Source organism: Ahaetulla prasina, chromosome 3 (genome assembly GCF_028640845.1).
Source record: "Ahaetulla prasina isolate Xishuangbanna chromosome 3, ASM2864084v1, whole genome shotgun sequence".
NCBI classification, from domain to species: Eukaryota; Metazoa; Chordata; class Lepidosauria; order Squamata; family Colubridae; genus Ahaetulla; species Ahaetulla prasina.
The window spans coordinates 46,113,513-46,128,795 of record NC_080541.1 but is presented as its reverse complement, the minus strand read 5'-3'; the positions used below and the strand labels follow the sequence as shown (position 1 = coordinate 46,128,795).

General features: G+C 33.6%; 1 protein-coding gene across 3 annotated transcripts in view; it reads right to left on the bottom strand.

The window, feature by feature from the left end:
- Positions 1–15,283, bottom strand: part of ASPH (aspartate beta-hydroxylase) — a 108,214-nt gene that overhangs the window by 79,645 nt on the left and 13,286 nt on the right. For 2 of the 3 annotated variants that reach the window (XM_058174531.1, XM_058174533.1), the window contains exons 2-3: positions 11,208–11,357; positions 6,090–6,158 (exon numbers count right to left, since the gene is read on the bottom strand). In XM_058174531.1, the coding sequence (XP_058030514.1) occupies positions 6,090–6,158; positions 11,208–11,357 (219 nt within the window). Of the gene's footprint in view, positions 1–6,089; positions 6,159–11,207; positions 11,358–14,567; positions 14,738–15,283 lie in introns of those variants that run through there. The other variant, XM_058174532.1, reaches the window with a different exon arrangement.

The window sequence follows — 15,283 nt, the reverse complement described above, 5'->3', positions numbered from 1 at the left end:
AGAGAGAGAAAAGGCAGTATTAGGTAGAAAGAAAAATCTTGATCTGGAACGCTTTAAGAGATCCTAGATTAACTAGAATAGAATTTTTTTTAAAAGATATTTGAAGAAATTAGTAAAAGAAAATGAAAAATAGAAGTGTCAAGGGATGAAATTATTCTATTTATAGATTATGGGAAAACATCACACACACATATATTCTCTCTCTCTCTCTCCCTTCCTCTCTTCCTCTCCTCTCCATATACCTTTACACACATGCACACACACACGCACAAGCATGTATTCATATAAACATACATGTAAGCATACTGTACATTGCTTCTACTGAGTTTACTATCCTTTGCATCTGATGAAGTAGAATTTTGCTCATGAAGATAAGTTTGTTTTCAAAGTGCTACTGAACTCTTGTTATTATTGCTACAAAACATCTACTCTATTGAAAATAAAACTGTCCACAGGTGACAAGCATATGCTTTCATGAAATTTAAAAAAAAACCAAGGATAGCACTAAAGAAAGTAAAGTTAAAAACAAAGTATTCTAAATGCCAATCCAAAGAAAGATCTACTTGATCAAGGATTGAATGAGTTCAGAGTCCAGTGGTTAAACTAGGTTTCTCCTATCTAATGTTCCCAAAAACTTATTAAATTTCAACAGACATAGTTATAAGAAAATATCTAGCACAGTTCTTCCTATTATTAGCAATAATAGAGTACTAAAAAGGCTCCAGATTAGGCTAGGTAAGTTTGCAAATTCTTTCATCCATCATCCTTCATCCCCAGCAACTAGCATTCAAAATTATGTCTAATCCTAACATCTACATTTAATGTTTCTGGCTAATTATTTGTAGATCACTCATCATTTTTTAATACTCTTCTGAAGCCATCACATAGATTGAAGACTTTTACCAATCAATAAAAAATTGTAAGTCCTACAAAAGATGTGCTATTTATTTCCATGAACCACAAGAAATCTTTACCATTACCATAATTATGAATGCTTTATTTGACCAAGTGTGAATTAGACAAACAAGGAATTTATCTCTGGTGCATAAGCTCTCAGTCTACATGCAAAGCAACAGAATAATAATAATAATAAAATTAATAATCATATTATGATTAATTATTGATCTATAGGAAGTTAAACTTTTAGAACCAAGTTTATGATCTATATATTTAATATTTTCATATTTAATGTAATATTTGTAAATATTACAAATACATAACATTTGTACAGCCTACAGACCACCCCTCTAAAATAATCTTATTTTCCATGAGTGCTTGCTCTATTTTTAATTATTCTGTCATAAACATGTTTTCCACCAATTAATTAATTATAAATTAAGTAGCTGGCCTCCAATGCTAATTATCTGTAATTTTCATTTTAAAACAGATGTTACAATGGCTATTTATTTATTCTGCTAATTTAATATTTTGTTTTTCCTAGGAACTCGGCAATTTATATTTCAATTCTTAGCTTTAAATATATAATCAGGCACTAATCATGTTAATATTTGTTATACCTCTAAAATAGTATATCATCTACAATTTTTATCTATTCTTAGATTTCTAGCAGCTTCTTTCCCAATGAAGACTGATACAGAGATGTCAGTTGTGACCCCCAATGGTACATCATTTTTCTCTCAATTTTTCAAAATTTCTCCTATCTGACAAATCCTCAGTGCTCTCTGAGCTTGTTTTCTTGTAGACATTTCATTATCCAAACTAGGTAACATCATCAGTGCTAGTAGGGCAAAGTTCCCCACCATTTTCAGCTTTGTGGACCAGCAGGGGGATGAGGGAATGATATTAATATGCTCCCAGGAGCCATCCAGTAGAAAAACTGCCACATTCTAGACACTTGCAATTTTGGAATAAACTATGAGGGTGGGCTTAGGTAAAATGCATATAAATAAGAGCACAGATTACTATAGCCAGGTTCTCTACATTAGGTAGGACTGCAACTGGTACATCAGCTACCAGAAAGTTATCCAAATAACTATCTGGTGTTCTAGCAATGTTTTATCTACATTGGGTAAAAATGAATTTCTGGTAAGTGGTTTGGATAATAAAGGAAAATGTTTGAGAAACATTAGGATAATCCATTTTACACAGACTGTCCCAAAGTTGGGCCACTAATCTTTCTGTTCATTTAGTCATGGTTTTCATGACTAAACTAAGCAACCCGTGACCCATTGGGCCATTTCAGAGACATTTCCTTACATAAACGGGGGGGGGGGGGGAAGGAGCAGGAGCAAGCAAAAAAGCAGTTGGGTGTTGAGCAAGATCAACTCCCAACTTCCTGCTGGTTTCTTCACTGACTTTGCTTGTGTGGGAAGCTGGTTGAGAAAGCCAGAAATGCTTGCTTGCTTGCTTCCTCCCATCCATCCATCCATCCATCCATCTTTACTTCTGATTTTTGGCAAAATGCCCCATAGTGAACAATGGAGTCTCTTAACAACTATGGTGTTTCACTTAACAAGTGTCATGATAAAAAGGCTGTGAAATCAAGTCAGTCATGTGATGATCTGCTTTATGATCATCATGGCCTAAGACTGTAATGGCGGGCTCCATTATAACCATGAATTGAGAATTATAAGCAATTTACAATAATTGGAATGATGTAAAGCTTATATATTAATTTGCCATTTAAGGAAAAGGAATAGAATTATCCCATCTCTGTCAAGTTGCAGGTGAAATATATTCATTTATTTACAATCCATGATCAATATTTAGAAGACATAAAACACATAAGATATAAAGCAACAACATAAAACAATAAAATAAAACATATAAAGTCTGAAGCAATTAATAGTATAAGGAAAGCACCAGAGGATTTCTGTAAGTCTTTAACATAGTTAATGTTAAAATTTAACAACCTTATTGATCATATCTGATATGTAATTGTGCAGGAAAAAAACTGAAACCTTGCTCTGAGGAACAGTTAAGATTTCTAACAACTGGTGCTAAGAGCTCCATGTGTTGTCCTTATAGGTAGTTCACTGATTTGGGCAAAGGTAAAGGGTGAAGTATGAAAACTGTTAGAACAATATCTGGGGATGGAATACATGTCTGCATGTCTGCATGATGTCTATGAAGATTCTCAATCATCCAGTTTATGGTTGTCCCAATGGGACATGTTTGCATGATATTAAACATAAAGGGCCTAAAAAGCAGACCTTTTTTTCCTGGTTATTTTCCATAGTTAGCTGACTTTATGTTTTGAGTGAATAATACAGAAGAATTGTATAGTAATATTATGGGGTTAGCTTTTCAAAATTTAAGAGATTACAATGTCTCATTGTATTATTCATAAATGAGGAAACTCAGATTCGAAGTCTTTGAACTTTAAAATACAGGCAAGTAACTTCATCTAACATATAATTATAAAACAGTTTATTAATTGTTTAGTTTAATTGTTTATTAATTTGAACCATATCAAAAAATAAAAATAAAATGAAAATAAAATACAGGATCTAATTCTTGGGTAAAATAGATTAAAAAAAACACAGTAATAAAATACATATGTGGTAAATACAAAGAATTAGTATTCAGAAAAACATAGCATCTTTACAGGATACCCCAGTTCAGTTCAACATAATGGGTTCTTAGCTCAACTGCCTTGACTATAAACTTTTGTTCACAATGTTTACGTTAGAGCCCAGGAGGAAACAGAACAATCTACAATTCAGATCCCAATGGGCTCTGAAGTTCTATCAGATGGGGATGCTATGTAGCTTAGCCTAAGAGTAGCATATAGTTGACAATCAAACAAAACATGAGCATAACATATAGTGAATAATCCTTCACATCATTTTCAAGTGCTGGATAATATCAACAAGTGATGTCGCATAATAGTATGTCTGATTTTGCAAAAATATGCCAAGATAAATAAGCATAAACCTTTGATGTCATAGGTACTCTGGGTGTCTTAGGTGCTTGCTGTTTGCTCCTACTGAGCATAGCTAGAATATTTCTGTTTCAGCCCCCTACTTTACTCAAGTTTAAATGAGGAACAATTTACTGATATGCTAATATAATAATACAATATATAATAATATAATATAATATAATATAATATAATATAATATAATATAATATAATATAATATAATATAATATAATATAATATAATATAATATAATATAATATAATATAATATATATTACGTGGTGGCTCAATGGGTAAGACTCTGAGCTTGTCAATTGAAAGGTTGGCAGTACAGCAATTTGAATCCCTAGTGTCGCGTAATGGAGTAAGCTTCCGTTACTTCTCCCAGCTTCTGCCAATCTAGCAGTTTGAAAGCACGTAAAAAATGCAAGTAGAAAAATAGGGAACACCTTTGGTGGGAAGATAACAGCATTCTCTGTGCCTTTGGCGTTTAGTCATGCCGGCCATGTGATTATGGAGACATCTTCGGACAACTTCGGCTTTGAAATGGAGATGAGCACCCCCTCCTCCAGAGTCGGGAATGACTAGCTTGTATGTGCAAGGAGAACCTTTATATTTACCTTTATGCTAACTTAGTACTGACAACTATGCCCTCTCCCCACCACCATCAAAATTAGGACACTATTGTGGGGACTGAGATTGCTTGCAGGAAAATGCTTCATTTTAGATATTATGTCTCTTCAGTAGGATACGCAAAACATTCTGAATCCAAAAGGTTGATCCAACCCTACTCACCCTTCTAGAAATATTTTCTATTTCTAGACTATTTCTAGAATGATTATAACATAAAAACAGCATTGATAATGTCAAAACAGTTATTTGGAATAGGATGTTTTGAGCATGATACTTTTCAAATCTGAAACATTTTGCACTAGTTAAATTGCTCATATAATTAACTACCTGATTAAATTATTTTCTATTATTTTTTTCTTTACTGTTAGGGAAAAACAAAAAGAACTTAAACTATGACTAAACTAGCAAATAATTTTTTTGTCCCCCTTTCCCATAGATTGCAGAAGTAAATCATATTATGAGAAGTACTGAACATGCCACTATATATGACAAAAATAGACTGGTAATAATCATGACTGTCAAGTTGGTGTTGATGCTTAATAAGCATATAGATAGATTTTTCTCAGGAGAACAAAAATAGACCAAAGTATATTCACTGCATGTAGTTTGCCTTTTCCTCTATAGTTCTTACTACTTTAGTACTTTATAATAGTGGTTCAGATTATAAGGCTATGAGATATATATTTTCAGAAAGGCAAGACAAAAGCTTGGATCTAATATGGTTATGTTCTGAGAAGACTTCTGTACTCAATGGAACAGGTAAATTAAGTAGGTAATTAAGCAGTTCATTTTAACAGATCTATCTTAAACATGATCTAATTCTTGGTCAATACCAGTGTCAATTTCAAAGTTTGAGAGGCCCTTTATCTTGAATATACTTCACTGTGACCAGGAGCACTGAAAGATCATCATTCAGTAACCCTTACATGCTAGGATGACTTTTTTTCTTTTTATGACCCTATAATCCCTTAATTTGTGATATAGTTGGGGCGACTGATTGGAGCTGAGCATTTACTGGCTGAAAGGCCATCCTGATGCCTAGGCGGAGGGACATCTGGCCAGTAAATGCAGATATTTTTTCTTTGCATCCTAAGAAATATCTGCTGCTATCTAGGATTGAACTCTCAACCCTCTGAATGGGAGGCAAGCATCTTCACTACTACCACCATGCTGCTAGGAAGAATAAGTGACAATAAATGTGGTTGCTGAAGAATTGACACCATCTTTTTTGTTTCCTTTACCCTACTGAAAGTCTACGTGAAGGCTACTTGATGAATTAAGGGATTGAGAGGGAGACAAGCACCATCATCATTTTCATAGTCCACTGATTTAAAAAAGAAATAAAAACAAAATAAATGCATATAAAATAAGCAACCTCTACAAAAATATATTTTAGTGTTATAGATGAAAATATAAATTCAACATCAAAGACAAATTATTCTTCTCTAGCAATACATTGTTGGTATCACGGAACTTTACTAACACTGTAAGATTCTGGACAACTTTACAATGCATTACACTTTCTATTTGAATGTCACATTTCTGAATGGTATTTTAAAAATATCTACTTGCCTAGCAAAACCTTGGCATCTTCCATATCAAAATCACCATCACCATCAGCATCATAGATCCCAAGTTTTCCTAAAGGGGAAGAAATGAATCTGTTTCAGAATATTTGAATGGTGAAAAAAATTAGCAAAGAAGAAAAAAAGAAGTACTGTTGAATATTTGTTACTAGAATCTTAAATGCAAATACAAGCTATTGTGAATATATATATTGAATACATGTTGTTTCTTCTTAAAATAAAGTATATTAGTATTTAAATCCAAAATCCCTTCATAATGTTAAAATGACATCATAGTAACTGCCAACATTAAAGGAACAATTTTGCATTTGATAGATACATTTATACAAAATAAATGATAGTTATGAAAATAAATATAAATAAATATAAATATAAATAAATAAATAATGAAAATAAAGTTTGATCTGTTTCTTTTCACATTAGTGGAAACTTTTCACATCAACAGGAATATTACTCTTCTGAACAAATTATTAATATATTATATTATATTAATATAATATATTAATATATTATTAATATATTATACATACATACTATGTATGTATGATTGTGTGCTAATATATTTACATATCTATTCCCCAAATAGGCAGATTCTGATTTCAGAAACTTTGCATTCAGGTAGACAGAAGCAATGTAGAGATATACTTGCTTCAAAGAATATGTTGAAATACTGCATCTGGAATAGCTACAGGTATCCAATATTTTACTTAATGAGGAACACATGTCAAGTTGGTAAAAACTAGGGACTACTGTTTACTGAAAGAGAAAAAAACTGTTCAGATTTACTAAAAAGTTGCCCAAGAGGCAATTCATAACCATATCAATAGTATCAAATAGTCTAATAGGCCAAAGTACCTCAAAAAAGGTACAAAACAGAAAGCAAAGCAGGAAATTCCTCTAAAACCTAAGTTGCTATACAGTTTAGAACTAATGTCATAACTGAGTTTCCAAACATGTCTAAATTGATATAGCTATTGGATTTCATAGATCTCTCTACTGGTGGATTATAATAACTCTCAGCTACTATTTGTACTTTTTTCTTGTATTATGTTTTAACTGTTTTTAGGTCTATGGAGATTCTCACTCACCCAGTTCATGGTTGTCCCAAAAGTGTTTTTTTTCAAGAGGTAACTGGACTTTCTTTATTTTTCTTTAAAGACTTTCAATTCCTTAAAATTCTGGAATTGAAGAAGCTTCTTGGATGAGAAGCAAAACATCTTCAAAGAAAAACAAAGGAAGTCCAGTTGCCTCTTGAAAAAGCATGTTTGGGACAATTGTTTTTATGATTATTTGCTGGCCAGTCATTGGTCTGAGATGGGTAGCTATACAAACTGAATAAATAAAGAACTAATATAAGAATATTATCATGCTTTGCAAATATGGATTATTGAGTAGATCGCTATTGACTGAATTTACAGAACTCAGGCAGATAAAATGAAATGGACTATATTATGGCTTAGTAAGGTTGTCAATCTAGTTATTTGCTGCACACATTTTTAGAAAAGTGCAAATCATCTGAAATAGGTACCTTTACAAAAGTGTTAGAATGAGCAAAATATTCCTCTTAAATGTATTAAAATGACTAGTGGAAGGCTTGCACAGCTGTTTCAATATTGTCCCTTGTGGGAACCATTAGTAAAGCAAAGTGCCTGTGCCTGAAAAGATTTAAAAAAAGAACCAGGGATAGCCTTCATAGCATTTTGAAAATTGTATTGCTTTATGGCTGTATAAATAATTAGGGCAAACACTTTCTACAAAATACATCTTTTAAATGTTTTTTATACCTCCATTGTTTTAAAATAAAGCAGAATAGCACTTTTCTAAACATTTTCTTTCTATATAATCATTTCCACATAATCTCAAAATACCAATAAATTATTAAAATCTAAATAACCAGGGAAAATGTTTCACAGATTCTGTCAAGAGTTCCTACTTTGATTTTCATAGCCTTGATATTGGAGGTTATAATTTTCCCTATAGCCACTTCACAACAATAAACAAATGTAAAGTTTGATACAATACAGTTTCGTTTCATTTCACAAATTCCTAGTCCCCTGCCCCAATTAAAACCAAGACAATTGGCAAACTATTTCTGCATTATTTAGGCAAGTAGTGACAATCTAACCAAATGCCCCCAAACTTTATTAGGAAAAAGAAAACAAAAAAAAGCCAATATCCTGGTTAAGTTATTCACAGAAGTTTGCCAATGGCATTAAAATATTGAACAATCTTATCTACAGATGTAAGTATCAATAGCAAAACAATATTCAGGTGATCTGCTTCTTCCCACTACTTATTTCCTCTTTCCTGAATCAATTCCACAAGCTAAGAAAAAGAAGTAAACACTGCACATTCAAAAACAATGTAAAAGAAGGAAAAAAAGGAAATGTCAATCAAAGAAAATCAGTACTATCCTCTTCAGAAGTCAAAAACAAAGGGTAACAGTACATTTTCTTACTAAAATTAATTTCACCACAGCTTCAAAAGTTATTTCGAAATAAAAGCATCTTGGCTAGGGAGAAAGAAAAATAGCTATATTTTTTAAAAATAAAATTTTATAAATCAACCCCATCAAGTACAACACATAATATAAGCATTTCTTTATAATCCTACCTTGAAGTACTTCTGACAAGTTATAACGGAAGTCCTTTGCCTTGGCTGCATGCACAGCAAAAATACAGATACCATTACTCACATTATCAGAATCCACGAAATTGTCCACCCTTTCAATCTGCAAAATCATCTTTTCTCTGCCCCCCTTTGACTTAATATATTAGATACAATATATCTAACTCTACTTTTCTAATTTAATTGCTTGCATTTTATTTTAATATTTAATTTATTTTGTGCCTTCAAATCAGTCTTTTCTCTTGGTGACTAAGTAGACAGGTTGATGCAGTTTCCTTGGTACCATTTTTAGAAGTGTTTATTACTGCTTTATTCCTAGGGCTCAGACAGAGTGAATGGCTTAAAATTGCCCAAATAGCATTGATTCCTAAAGCAGAACTAGAACTTTTGTTTCCCTGTTCCTAATTCAACACTTTAACCCCTTCTCCAAACTGGCTTTCTTGCTTTGATTATTTTTACTAAAAAATGAGTAACAAAAAATGAATTAGAATTTACTATTGCTAAAGTTTTGATCCAGATTTTAATATTAATAGGAGAAATTGGAGAAACACCTGCAGGGCCATTGTGAATAGGCATCAGTTGAATAAAGTCACTTAGATTTGCACTAAACTGGAATCCAGCTGAGCAAATCCTACAGAAATGATTGAGGTCCACCTTTGCTTATTTAATCTGGGCAATTTCAGACATGTGGTCCTATGGAAGTGGGCAGAATTTTTACTGCTGTCAGTTCTGCAACCTATGTTCTAGATTCTGCCTTTCCTGGCTGTCTAAGGTCTTCGTAGGAAGTGACATGTGACTGGGTCCAAACAGAAGTTAATACCACTTTGAGAAAGAATATAGTTCCATCCAGCTTGAAAAACGCCATGATTTGCTCCTCCCTGAAGAAGCTATTATCGGACCCAACAATATTGGATAACTTACACAGAGCCTTACCTTCTATTTGTAGGGAAAGTAGTTCAGAGAATGGAAAGCATTCATATTATTCTGGTGTCAGGGTTCCAAGGAACACCCCCAATGAAATAATTTTTTGGAAATTATTTGGAAGGCAATTTTCTTTTTGCTTCTTAACTGCCATCTGGACTGGTTTAGATGATTAGAAATGGTTTTGTGATGGTTATCTTCCTCCCTCCATAACCAGTTCCAGTCAGTGTTGGTAGAGAGGAAAAGATCAAGCTCTAGGTCCCTCTTACATGGGAGAGAGGGCTGTTCTCTCACCCCTCCAATTTAATATTGCCTGAAGCTATGGTGAGATTATTTGGCAGAATGGAGTGAAGTATGATCAGCACACTGATGTTACTTAGTTGTTAATCTCTGAGAGACGCATTGCTTGGAAGGCTTGGATGGGAAGGAACTAGCTATAACTAAATTCTAGAAAGACAAATGGCTTTGTGTTTCTGTGTTCCCTGGATCTGGACAGTTGCTATATTTAACTCTTGATGGAACAGCAATTCCCTGGACAGAATTTGGAGGTTCTCTTGGATTCATGGCTCCTGCTTGAAGAACAGCTGTCAGCCATGGTTCAAGGGGCTTTGCGCAAATTTATTTTGTGTGCATATTGTATTTAATGTGCATATTGAGAGTCAGTTTAGTGGCTAAAAAGCTGGTGGTAGTGAGTTTTAGTCTTATCTAAGCCATGAAAGCTGTTTGGGTGTCTTTGGAACAGTTACTCTTTTGCAGCCTGTTCATTTCACAGGGTTATTGTTGTGGAGAAAATAAAAGACAAAAATGTGTAAGATATGTTTACCACCTTGAGTTATCTGTAAAAATAATAAAGCTTGGATACAAATAAACAAACAAACAAATAAATATTATGCTCATTCGTAGACCAGAAGTATCAGATCACGGTCACTTGTGCCTTAATCATGTCTTGCATGGACTACTGCAATGCGCTCTACATGGAGCTATTCTTGAAGATCGCCCAGAAACCTCAACTGGTCCAAAATGCAGCAGTAGTTCGGGGCTGCCCAGAGTTTGCCAGTATTGCACCACTACTATATAAGTTGCCTGGGATTCTTTTTCTTTCTAGATTTAATTTAAGTAGCTGTTTATTAACTTTAAATTTTTGAATAGCACAGGGTCAGTTTATTTGAGCAAATACCTCTTCCTGAGGACATCCTCCCAGATTGGATAGGTGGGTGTGCTCCAAGTGTATTAAATCTTGCCAAAAGCAAGCTTTTTTCCATAGTGGCACCTCAGCACCTATGCTGAGATGTAGAGAACCCCTACCCTCATGGCCTCCTTCAATGATAGGCCAGGTTGTGTTCTTGCGATAGAGTGTTATGGCTAGTGTTGGTATGTAAGAATTTGTAATTTTGTTGTATTTTTATTATATGTATGCCTGTTGGCTGCTGTGGGTTATTTTATATAACATGAGAAACCATAAAAATGTTTTACATAAATGAATAACTATTGGGATAGCAAAGTATATAGGAAATTGAATCTTAAGATATTATCATTACTACGACTAAATTCTTACCTAGTACTTCCTCGTAATCAACGAGTTCAAACCAAACTACTGCAACTGATGTCCATACTCCCAGAAGTGCTATTACCATGAACCATGTAAAAAAGGAGGTCCCAGAAACTCCTTCTTTCTTGGCACTCTTGTTTCCACCATGTTTTGCTTCTGTAAGAGATAAAAATGAAGTATTATCAAAAGTTTAAAACTTTGGAAATGAATTACTAAATAAAATTCATAACATAAAATGTAATGTTACTATTAAATACATGACACTATTTCTAAAGTTTGTTCAGAAGTATAAATTAATTTGTTTCAAAGATTAATTAAAGAAGTATAAATTAATTTGTTTCAAAGCTAAATTTAAGATTTCCTATTTGGTAGGTTTATGTTGTTGACTTGGAAATAGTCTCCAGATTAGAAATCCAGGCCATGCAGTCCTCATTGTATATGACAATTTTAGGCATACGGTTCTCATTGTGCTATATAATCATTTGTTGCATTGCTTACTGATTAGTAGATATTATGAGAATAATGGGTGGGATGGGTACAAAATAGAAGGCAGGGGCATGAAATTTCCTAGATTATCTATCACTAATTGTGATTTCTTACCTTGTTTGATATGAAGAGAGCAGGGTTAATCAAAGTATCATGTAGATGTGTGACTGGAGTATTGGTGGCTATTGATCTGCCACTGGGACACTGAATACAAGTCAGAAGTGTCCCAAATATCTGAATCATCAGCCTAGGAGAGGATTTGATTGAGTTGTTTAATATGGAGGAGAAATGACTAGGTGAGAGACTAGAGAGAGAATGTATGGTGAGAAAGAGATGTAGTACTCCTCAGGAGCAGTGCTTACTGGTAATAATATTATCCAGTTTCCTGACTCTACCTCTTTGCCTGGCCATTTGAGTTTAGGACCCAGTTGCTAAACTCTGGGTCCTAATTGCTGCAACTTAATTCCTAAGAAAGTAGAGAAAGTCCCAATAAAGGAGAATATTTGTAGCTCGGGGTTGAAATGAGGGGTCCTTGGTTCTCTCTGAACTTGCTTATTTTCTTGCAGAAGTTTCAATACCCTAACTAGGTAACATCATCAGTGTTCACTGTGTTGGGATAATGAAACATCTGCAAGAAAACAAACAAGCTCAGAGAGCACCAAGGATCCCACATAGAGAAGATCCTTGGGACTGTAAGCCCAGCCACCTGTATTTTAAATCCATATCCTTCCTTGTTGGTCAAGACCTCCTAGGAGTTGACACGTGATTAGATACAAGTACCGGATACATCCTTGAGAAAGGGGATGATTTTACTAGGTATGAAGGTGATGGGGTATACACCCTTCTCAAGAAACCATCACTCCAGCAGAGCTGTGATCTCAAAGGACCGTGAAGGAAATAGATTTTCTATATCTCTTTAGGTCTGGCTTCTGACCAGGATATACGGCTGAGATAGCATTGGTTGCACTTTGTGATGACATGGCAGGCTCAAGATAGGAAGAGTACATTCCTTCTGGCTCTTTTTGATTTCTCAGCAGTCTTTCATACCATCAATCACTGTATTATTTTTGAGTAGCTTAATGGGATTGGAAGCATGGTGTTCTAGTCATTCTTTTTCCAGGGCCAACTGCAATTGATATTGATAAGGAAGAAATCTAGTTGTAACATCTGCTTTGTAAAGTCTTAGGGCTCCTCTCTCTCTCTCCCCCTCTCTCATTTATTATCCACATGAATCCACTGTGGGAAGTCAGCTAACTACTATTAGCATGCTGATGATACTCAGTTGAATATCCTGCCATTGGCTGGCCAAGGCACCAGGCCAGGTTATTTACAGAATTACTTATCTCTGGTTATTTGTGCCCATCCGACTAGTTGCATAAGGTAGGCGTGCTCCAGTTCTCTCTTTAAGAATCATTTAATGGTATCATTTGAGACATGCCTTCTTTGTTACAATGCTTAAAGTTCAGAATTAATTTCCCCTTTTTGTAGTTCAGATATCCTTTTGTTGAGCTGTGAAGACTTGGGTTTTCTCCCATACCTTGGGATTAGATAGTACCTGAGCCCATCCTGTTGAAAAGACGAATGATTTTTATTCCCTGCCTCAGCTATTTATATGTGAATTATTGTAGTTTTTAAGAGACTTGTATAATATTTTGAAAGCGATTTTAAATTTATTTTGGGAGCAATTTTTCTTCATTCAAAGTAATGTTATTGGCAATATAAACAAGAAAAATAAATAACAAATATAAATTATTTTCTCAACTTATTTTCTTTTCTATTTTCTTTTTACTTTCATTGTCTCACCTACTGCTGAAAAATACTATTTATGTTTGTTCTTTCTAGAAAACACCATTAATGATACAAGAATTGTACTAACTAATTTAAATGTTAAAGCTATGCTTACTCCTAGTCTGGTTGGTGCCTTGAGTTTCTTTTTTCTTTTTAGGTCAGACACATATAATCCAGTTTACAATATTTCTAAACATATATTTATATTTCCTATGGTTTCAATCAATTTAAAATATATTGGAATACTGCAGTTTTATAACGTCCCCTGCCTTTATTATTCACAGTACCATAAAGTATTCAATATTATAACTGTCAATAGAACACACTGAAGGGGGGAGAGAGAGAAAACAGAGAGGAAGAGAGAGAGAGAGAGAGAGAGAGAACTGGTGTATCATAAATATAAATATCTAGGTAAAATATGATAGGGTTCATATAAATGAAAATATTTTCACATAATTGTCTCCGAACTGAACTATTTAGTATTTCTAAAGATATCACAAGTTCATATTTATTTTTAGAATAATGAAACCATTACTGCGATGGCCGTGCAAATTACTTAAGCCTTCAAACATTTACTAGAAGACCAGTTTCTCTTTTGGTCTTCTCTTAGAAATCCCACGAAAATCTCAATTTTTTTTACCTTGCCTTTAAATTTATCAAATGACATTTAACAAAGCCAGAAGTACCCATTAAAAACTATTTATGATTTAAACTAATATCTCAGAGTTAAAACAAAATTACTATCTTTCACACAGATACTGCCAGGAATCAGAAAGTAGGTCAATGTCCAAACTTGGTCTAAAGCAATACAATTATGCAGTAACATCATGTCAAGAAATATATTTTAATTGCTTTAATTATATGACATTGCTTCTGCTACAGTTTTATTATATTGTACTTTGCTATTAAGATAAATCTATGTTCAATCACTGTATTTAAAGAATCTTAAAATCAAGTATCTCATGTTATGGGGGCGGTAACATTTCACATTTTTAAACTTAAAAATTCCATTTAATTTTTAGATAACAGTATTTTAAATTTTGTTGCTCAATTTGAAAGATATAAACACATTCAATTTTCCAAGAGACATACCTGAATATTCAGCCATGATATCAGATCCTTTTATCCATGAATAAAGTACACTTTAATATAAAACCAGTGTCCAAGATACAAACAGCAAAATTCACTCTCCCTCTCTTGCGACAGCAGCAAAGGAAGATCTTTATGGCCAACTCAGCTAAACCCCGAAATTAGACCCGACTGCAAACTCTGCTCAAAAGCTATTTTTAGTGCAGCCATCACAAGCTAAATGCTTTTATGTACCCATATTGAAACCCAGTGCTGACAGCAATCAAGTTTACCCTCTCCTACTAACAAAGCATCCTGGGTAATAGGTTTTTTCTGTCTCATTTAATCTCTAAACATCAGCATACCAGAAAAGCAAAATGGAACAGATTTTTTTTTAAAAAAATGCATGTCTCAGCAACTAAAATCTAAGAACATCAAATCTTCTATACAAACTCAGACAAAAGTCGAGGTATAAAGCTTGTCTGTCCAATCTGGGCATCAGACAGTCATTCTTACCTGATGCTGTTATTCAGCCATCCCATGCAGTTAATTTTAAGTAACTTATTTATAAACTTGCAAATATCTAATTCAATTTCATGTTTAATTACAAGATGATATTGCTCTTAAGTAAATAAAATTTCCCTCAATGGCAGCACTGAACAACTACTAATAAGTTAAAGCACAGTCTTCATTACAAAAAGTCCAATAATATGTCCATTTTAGTTACTATATATAAACCA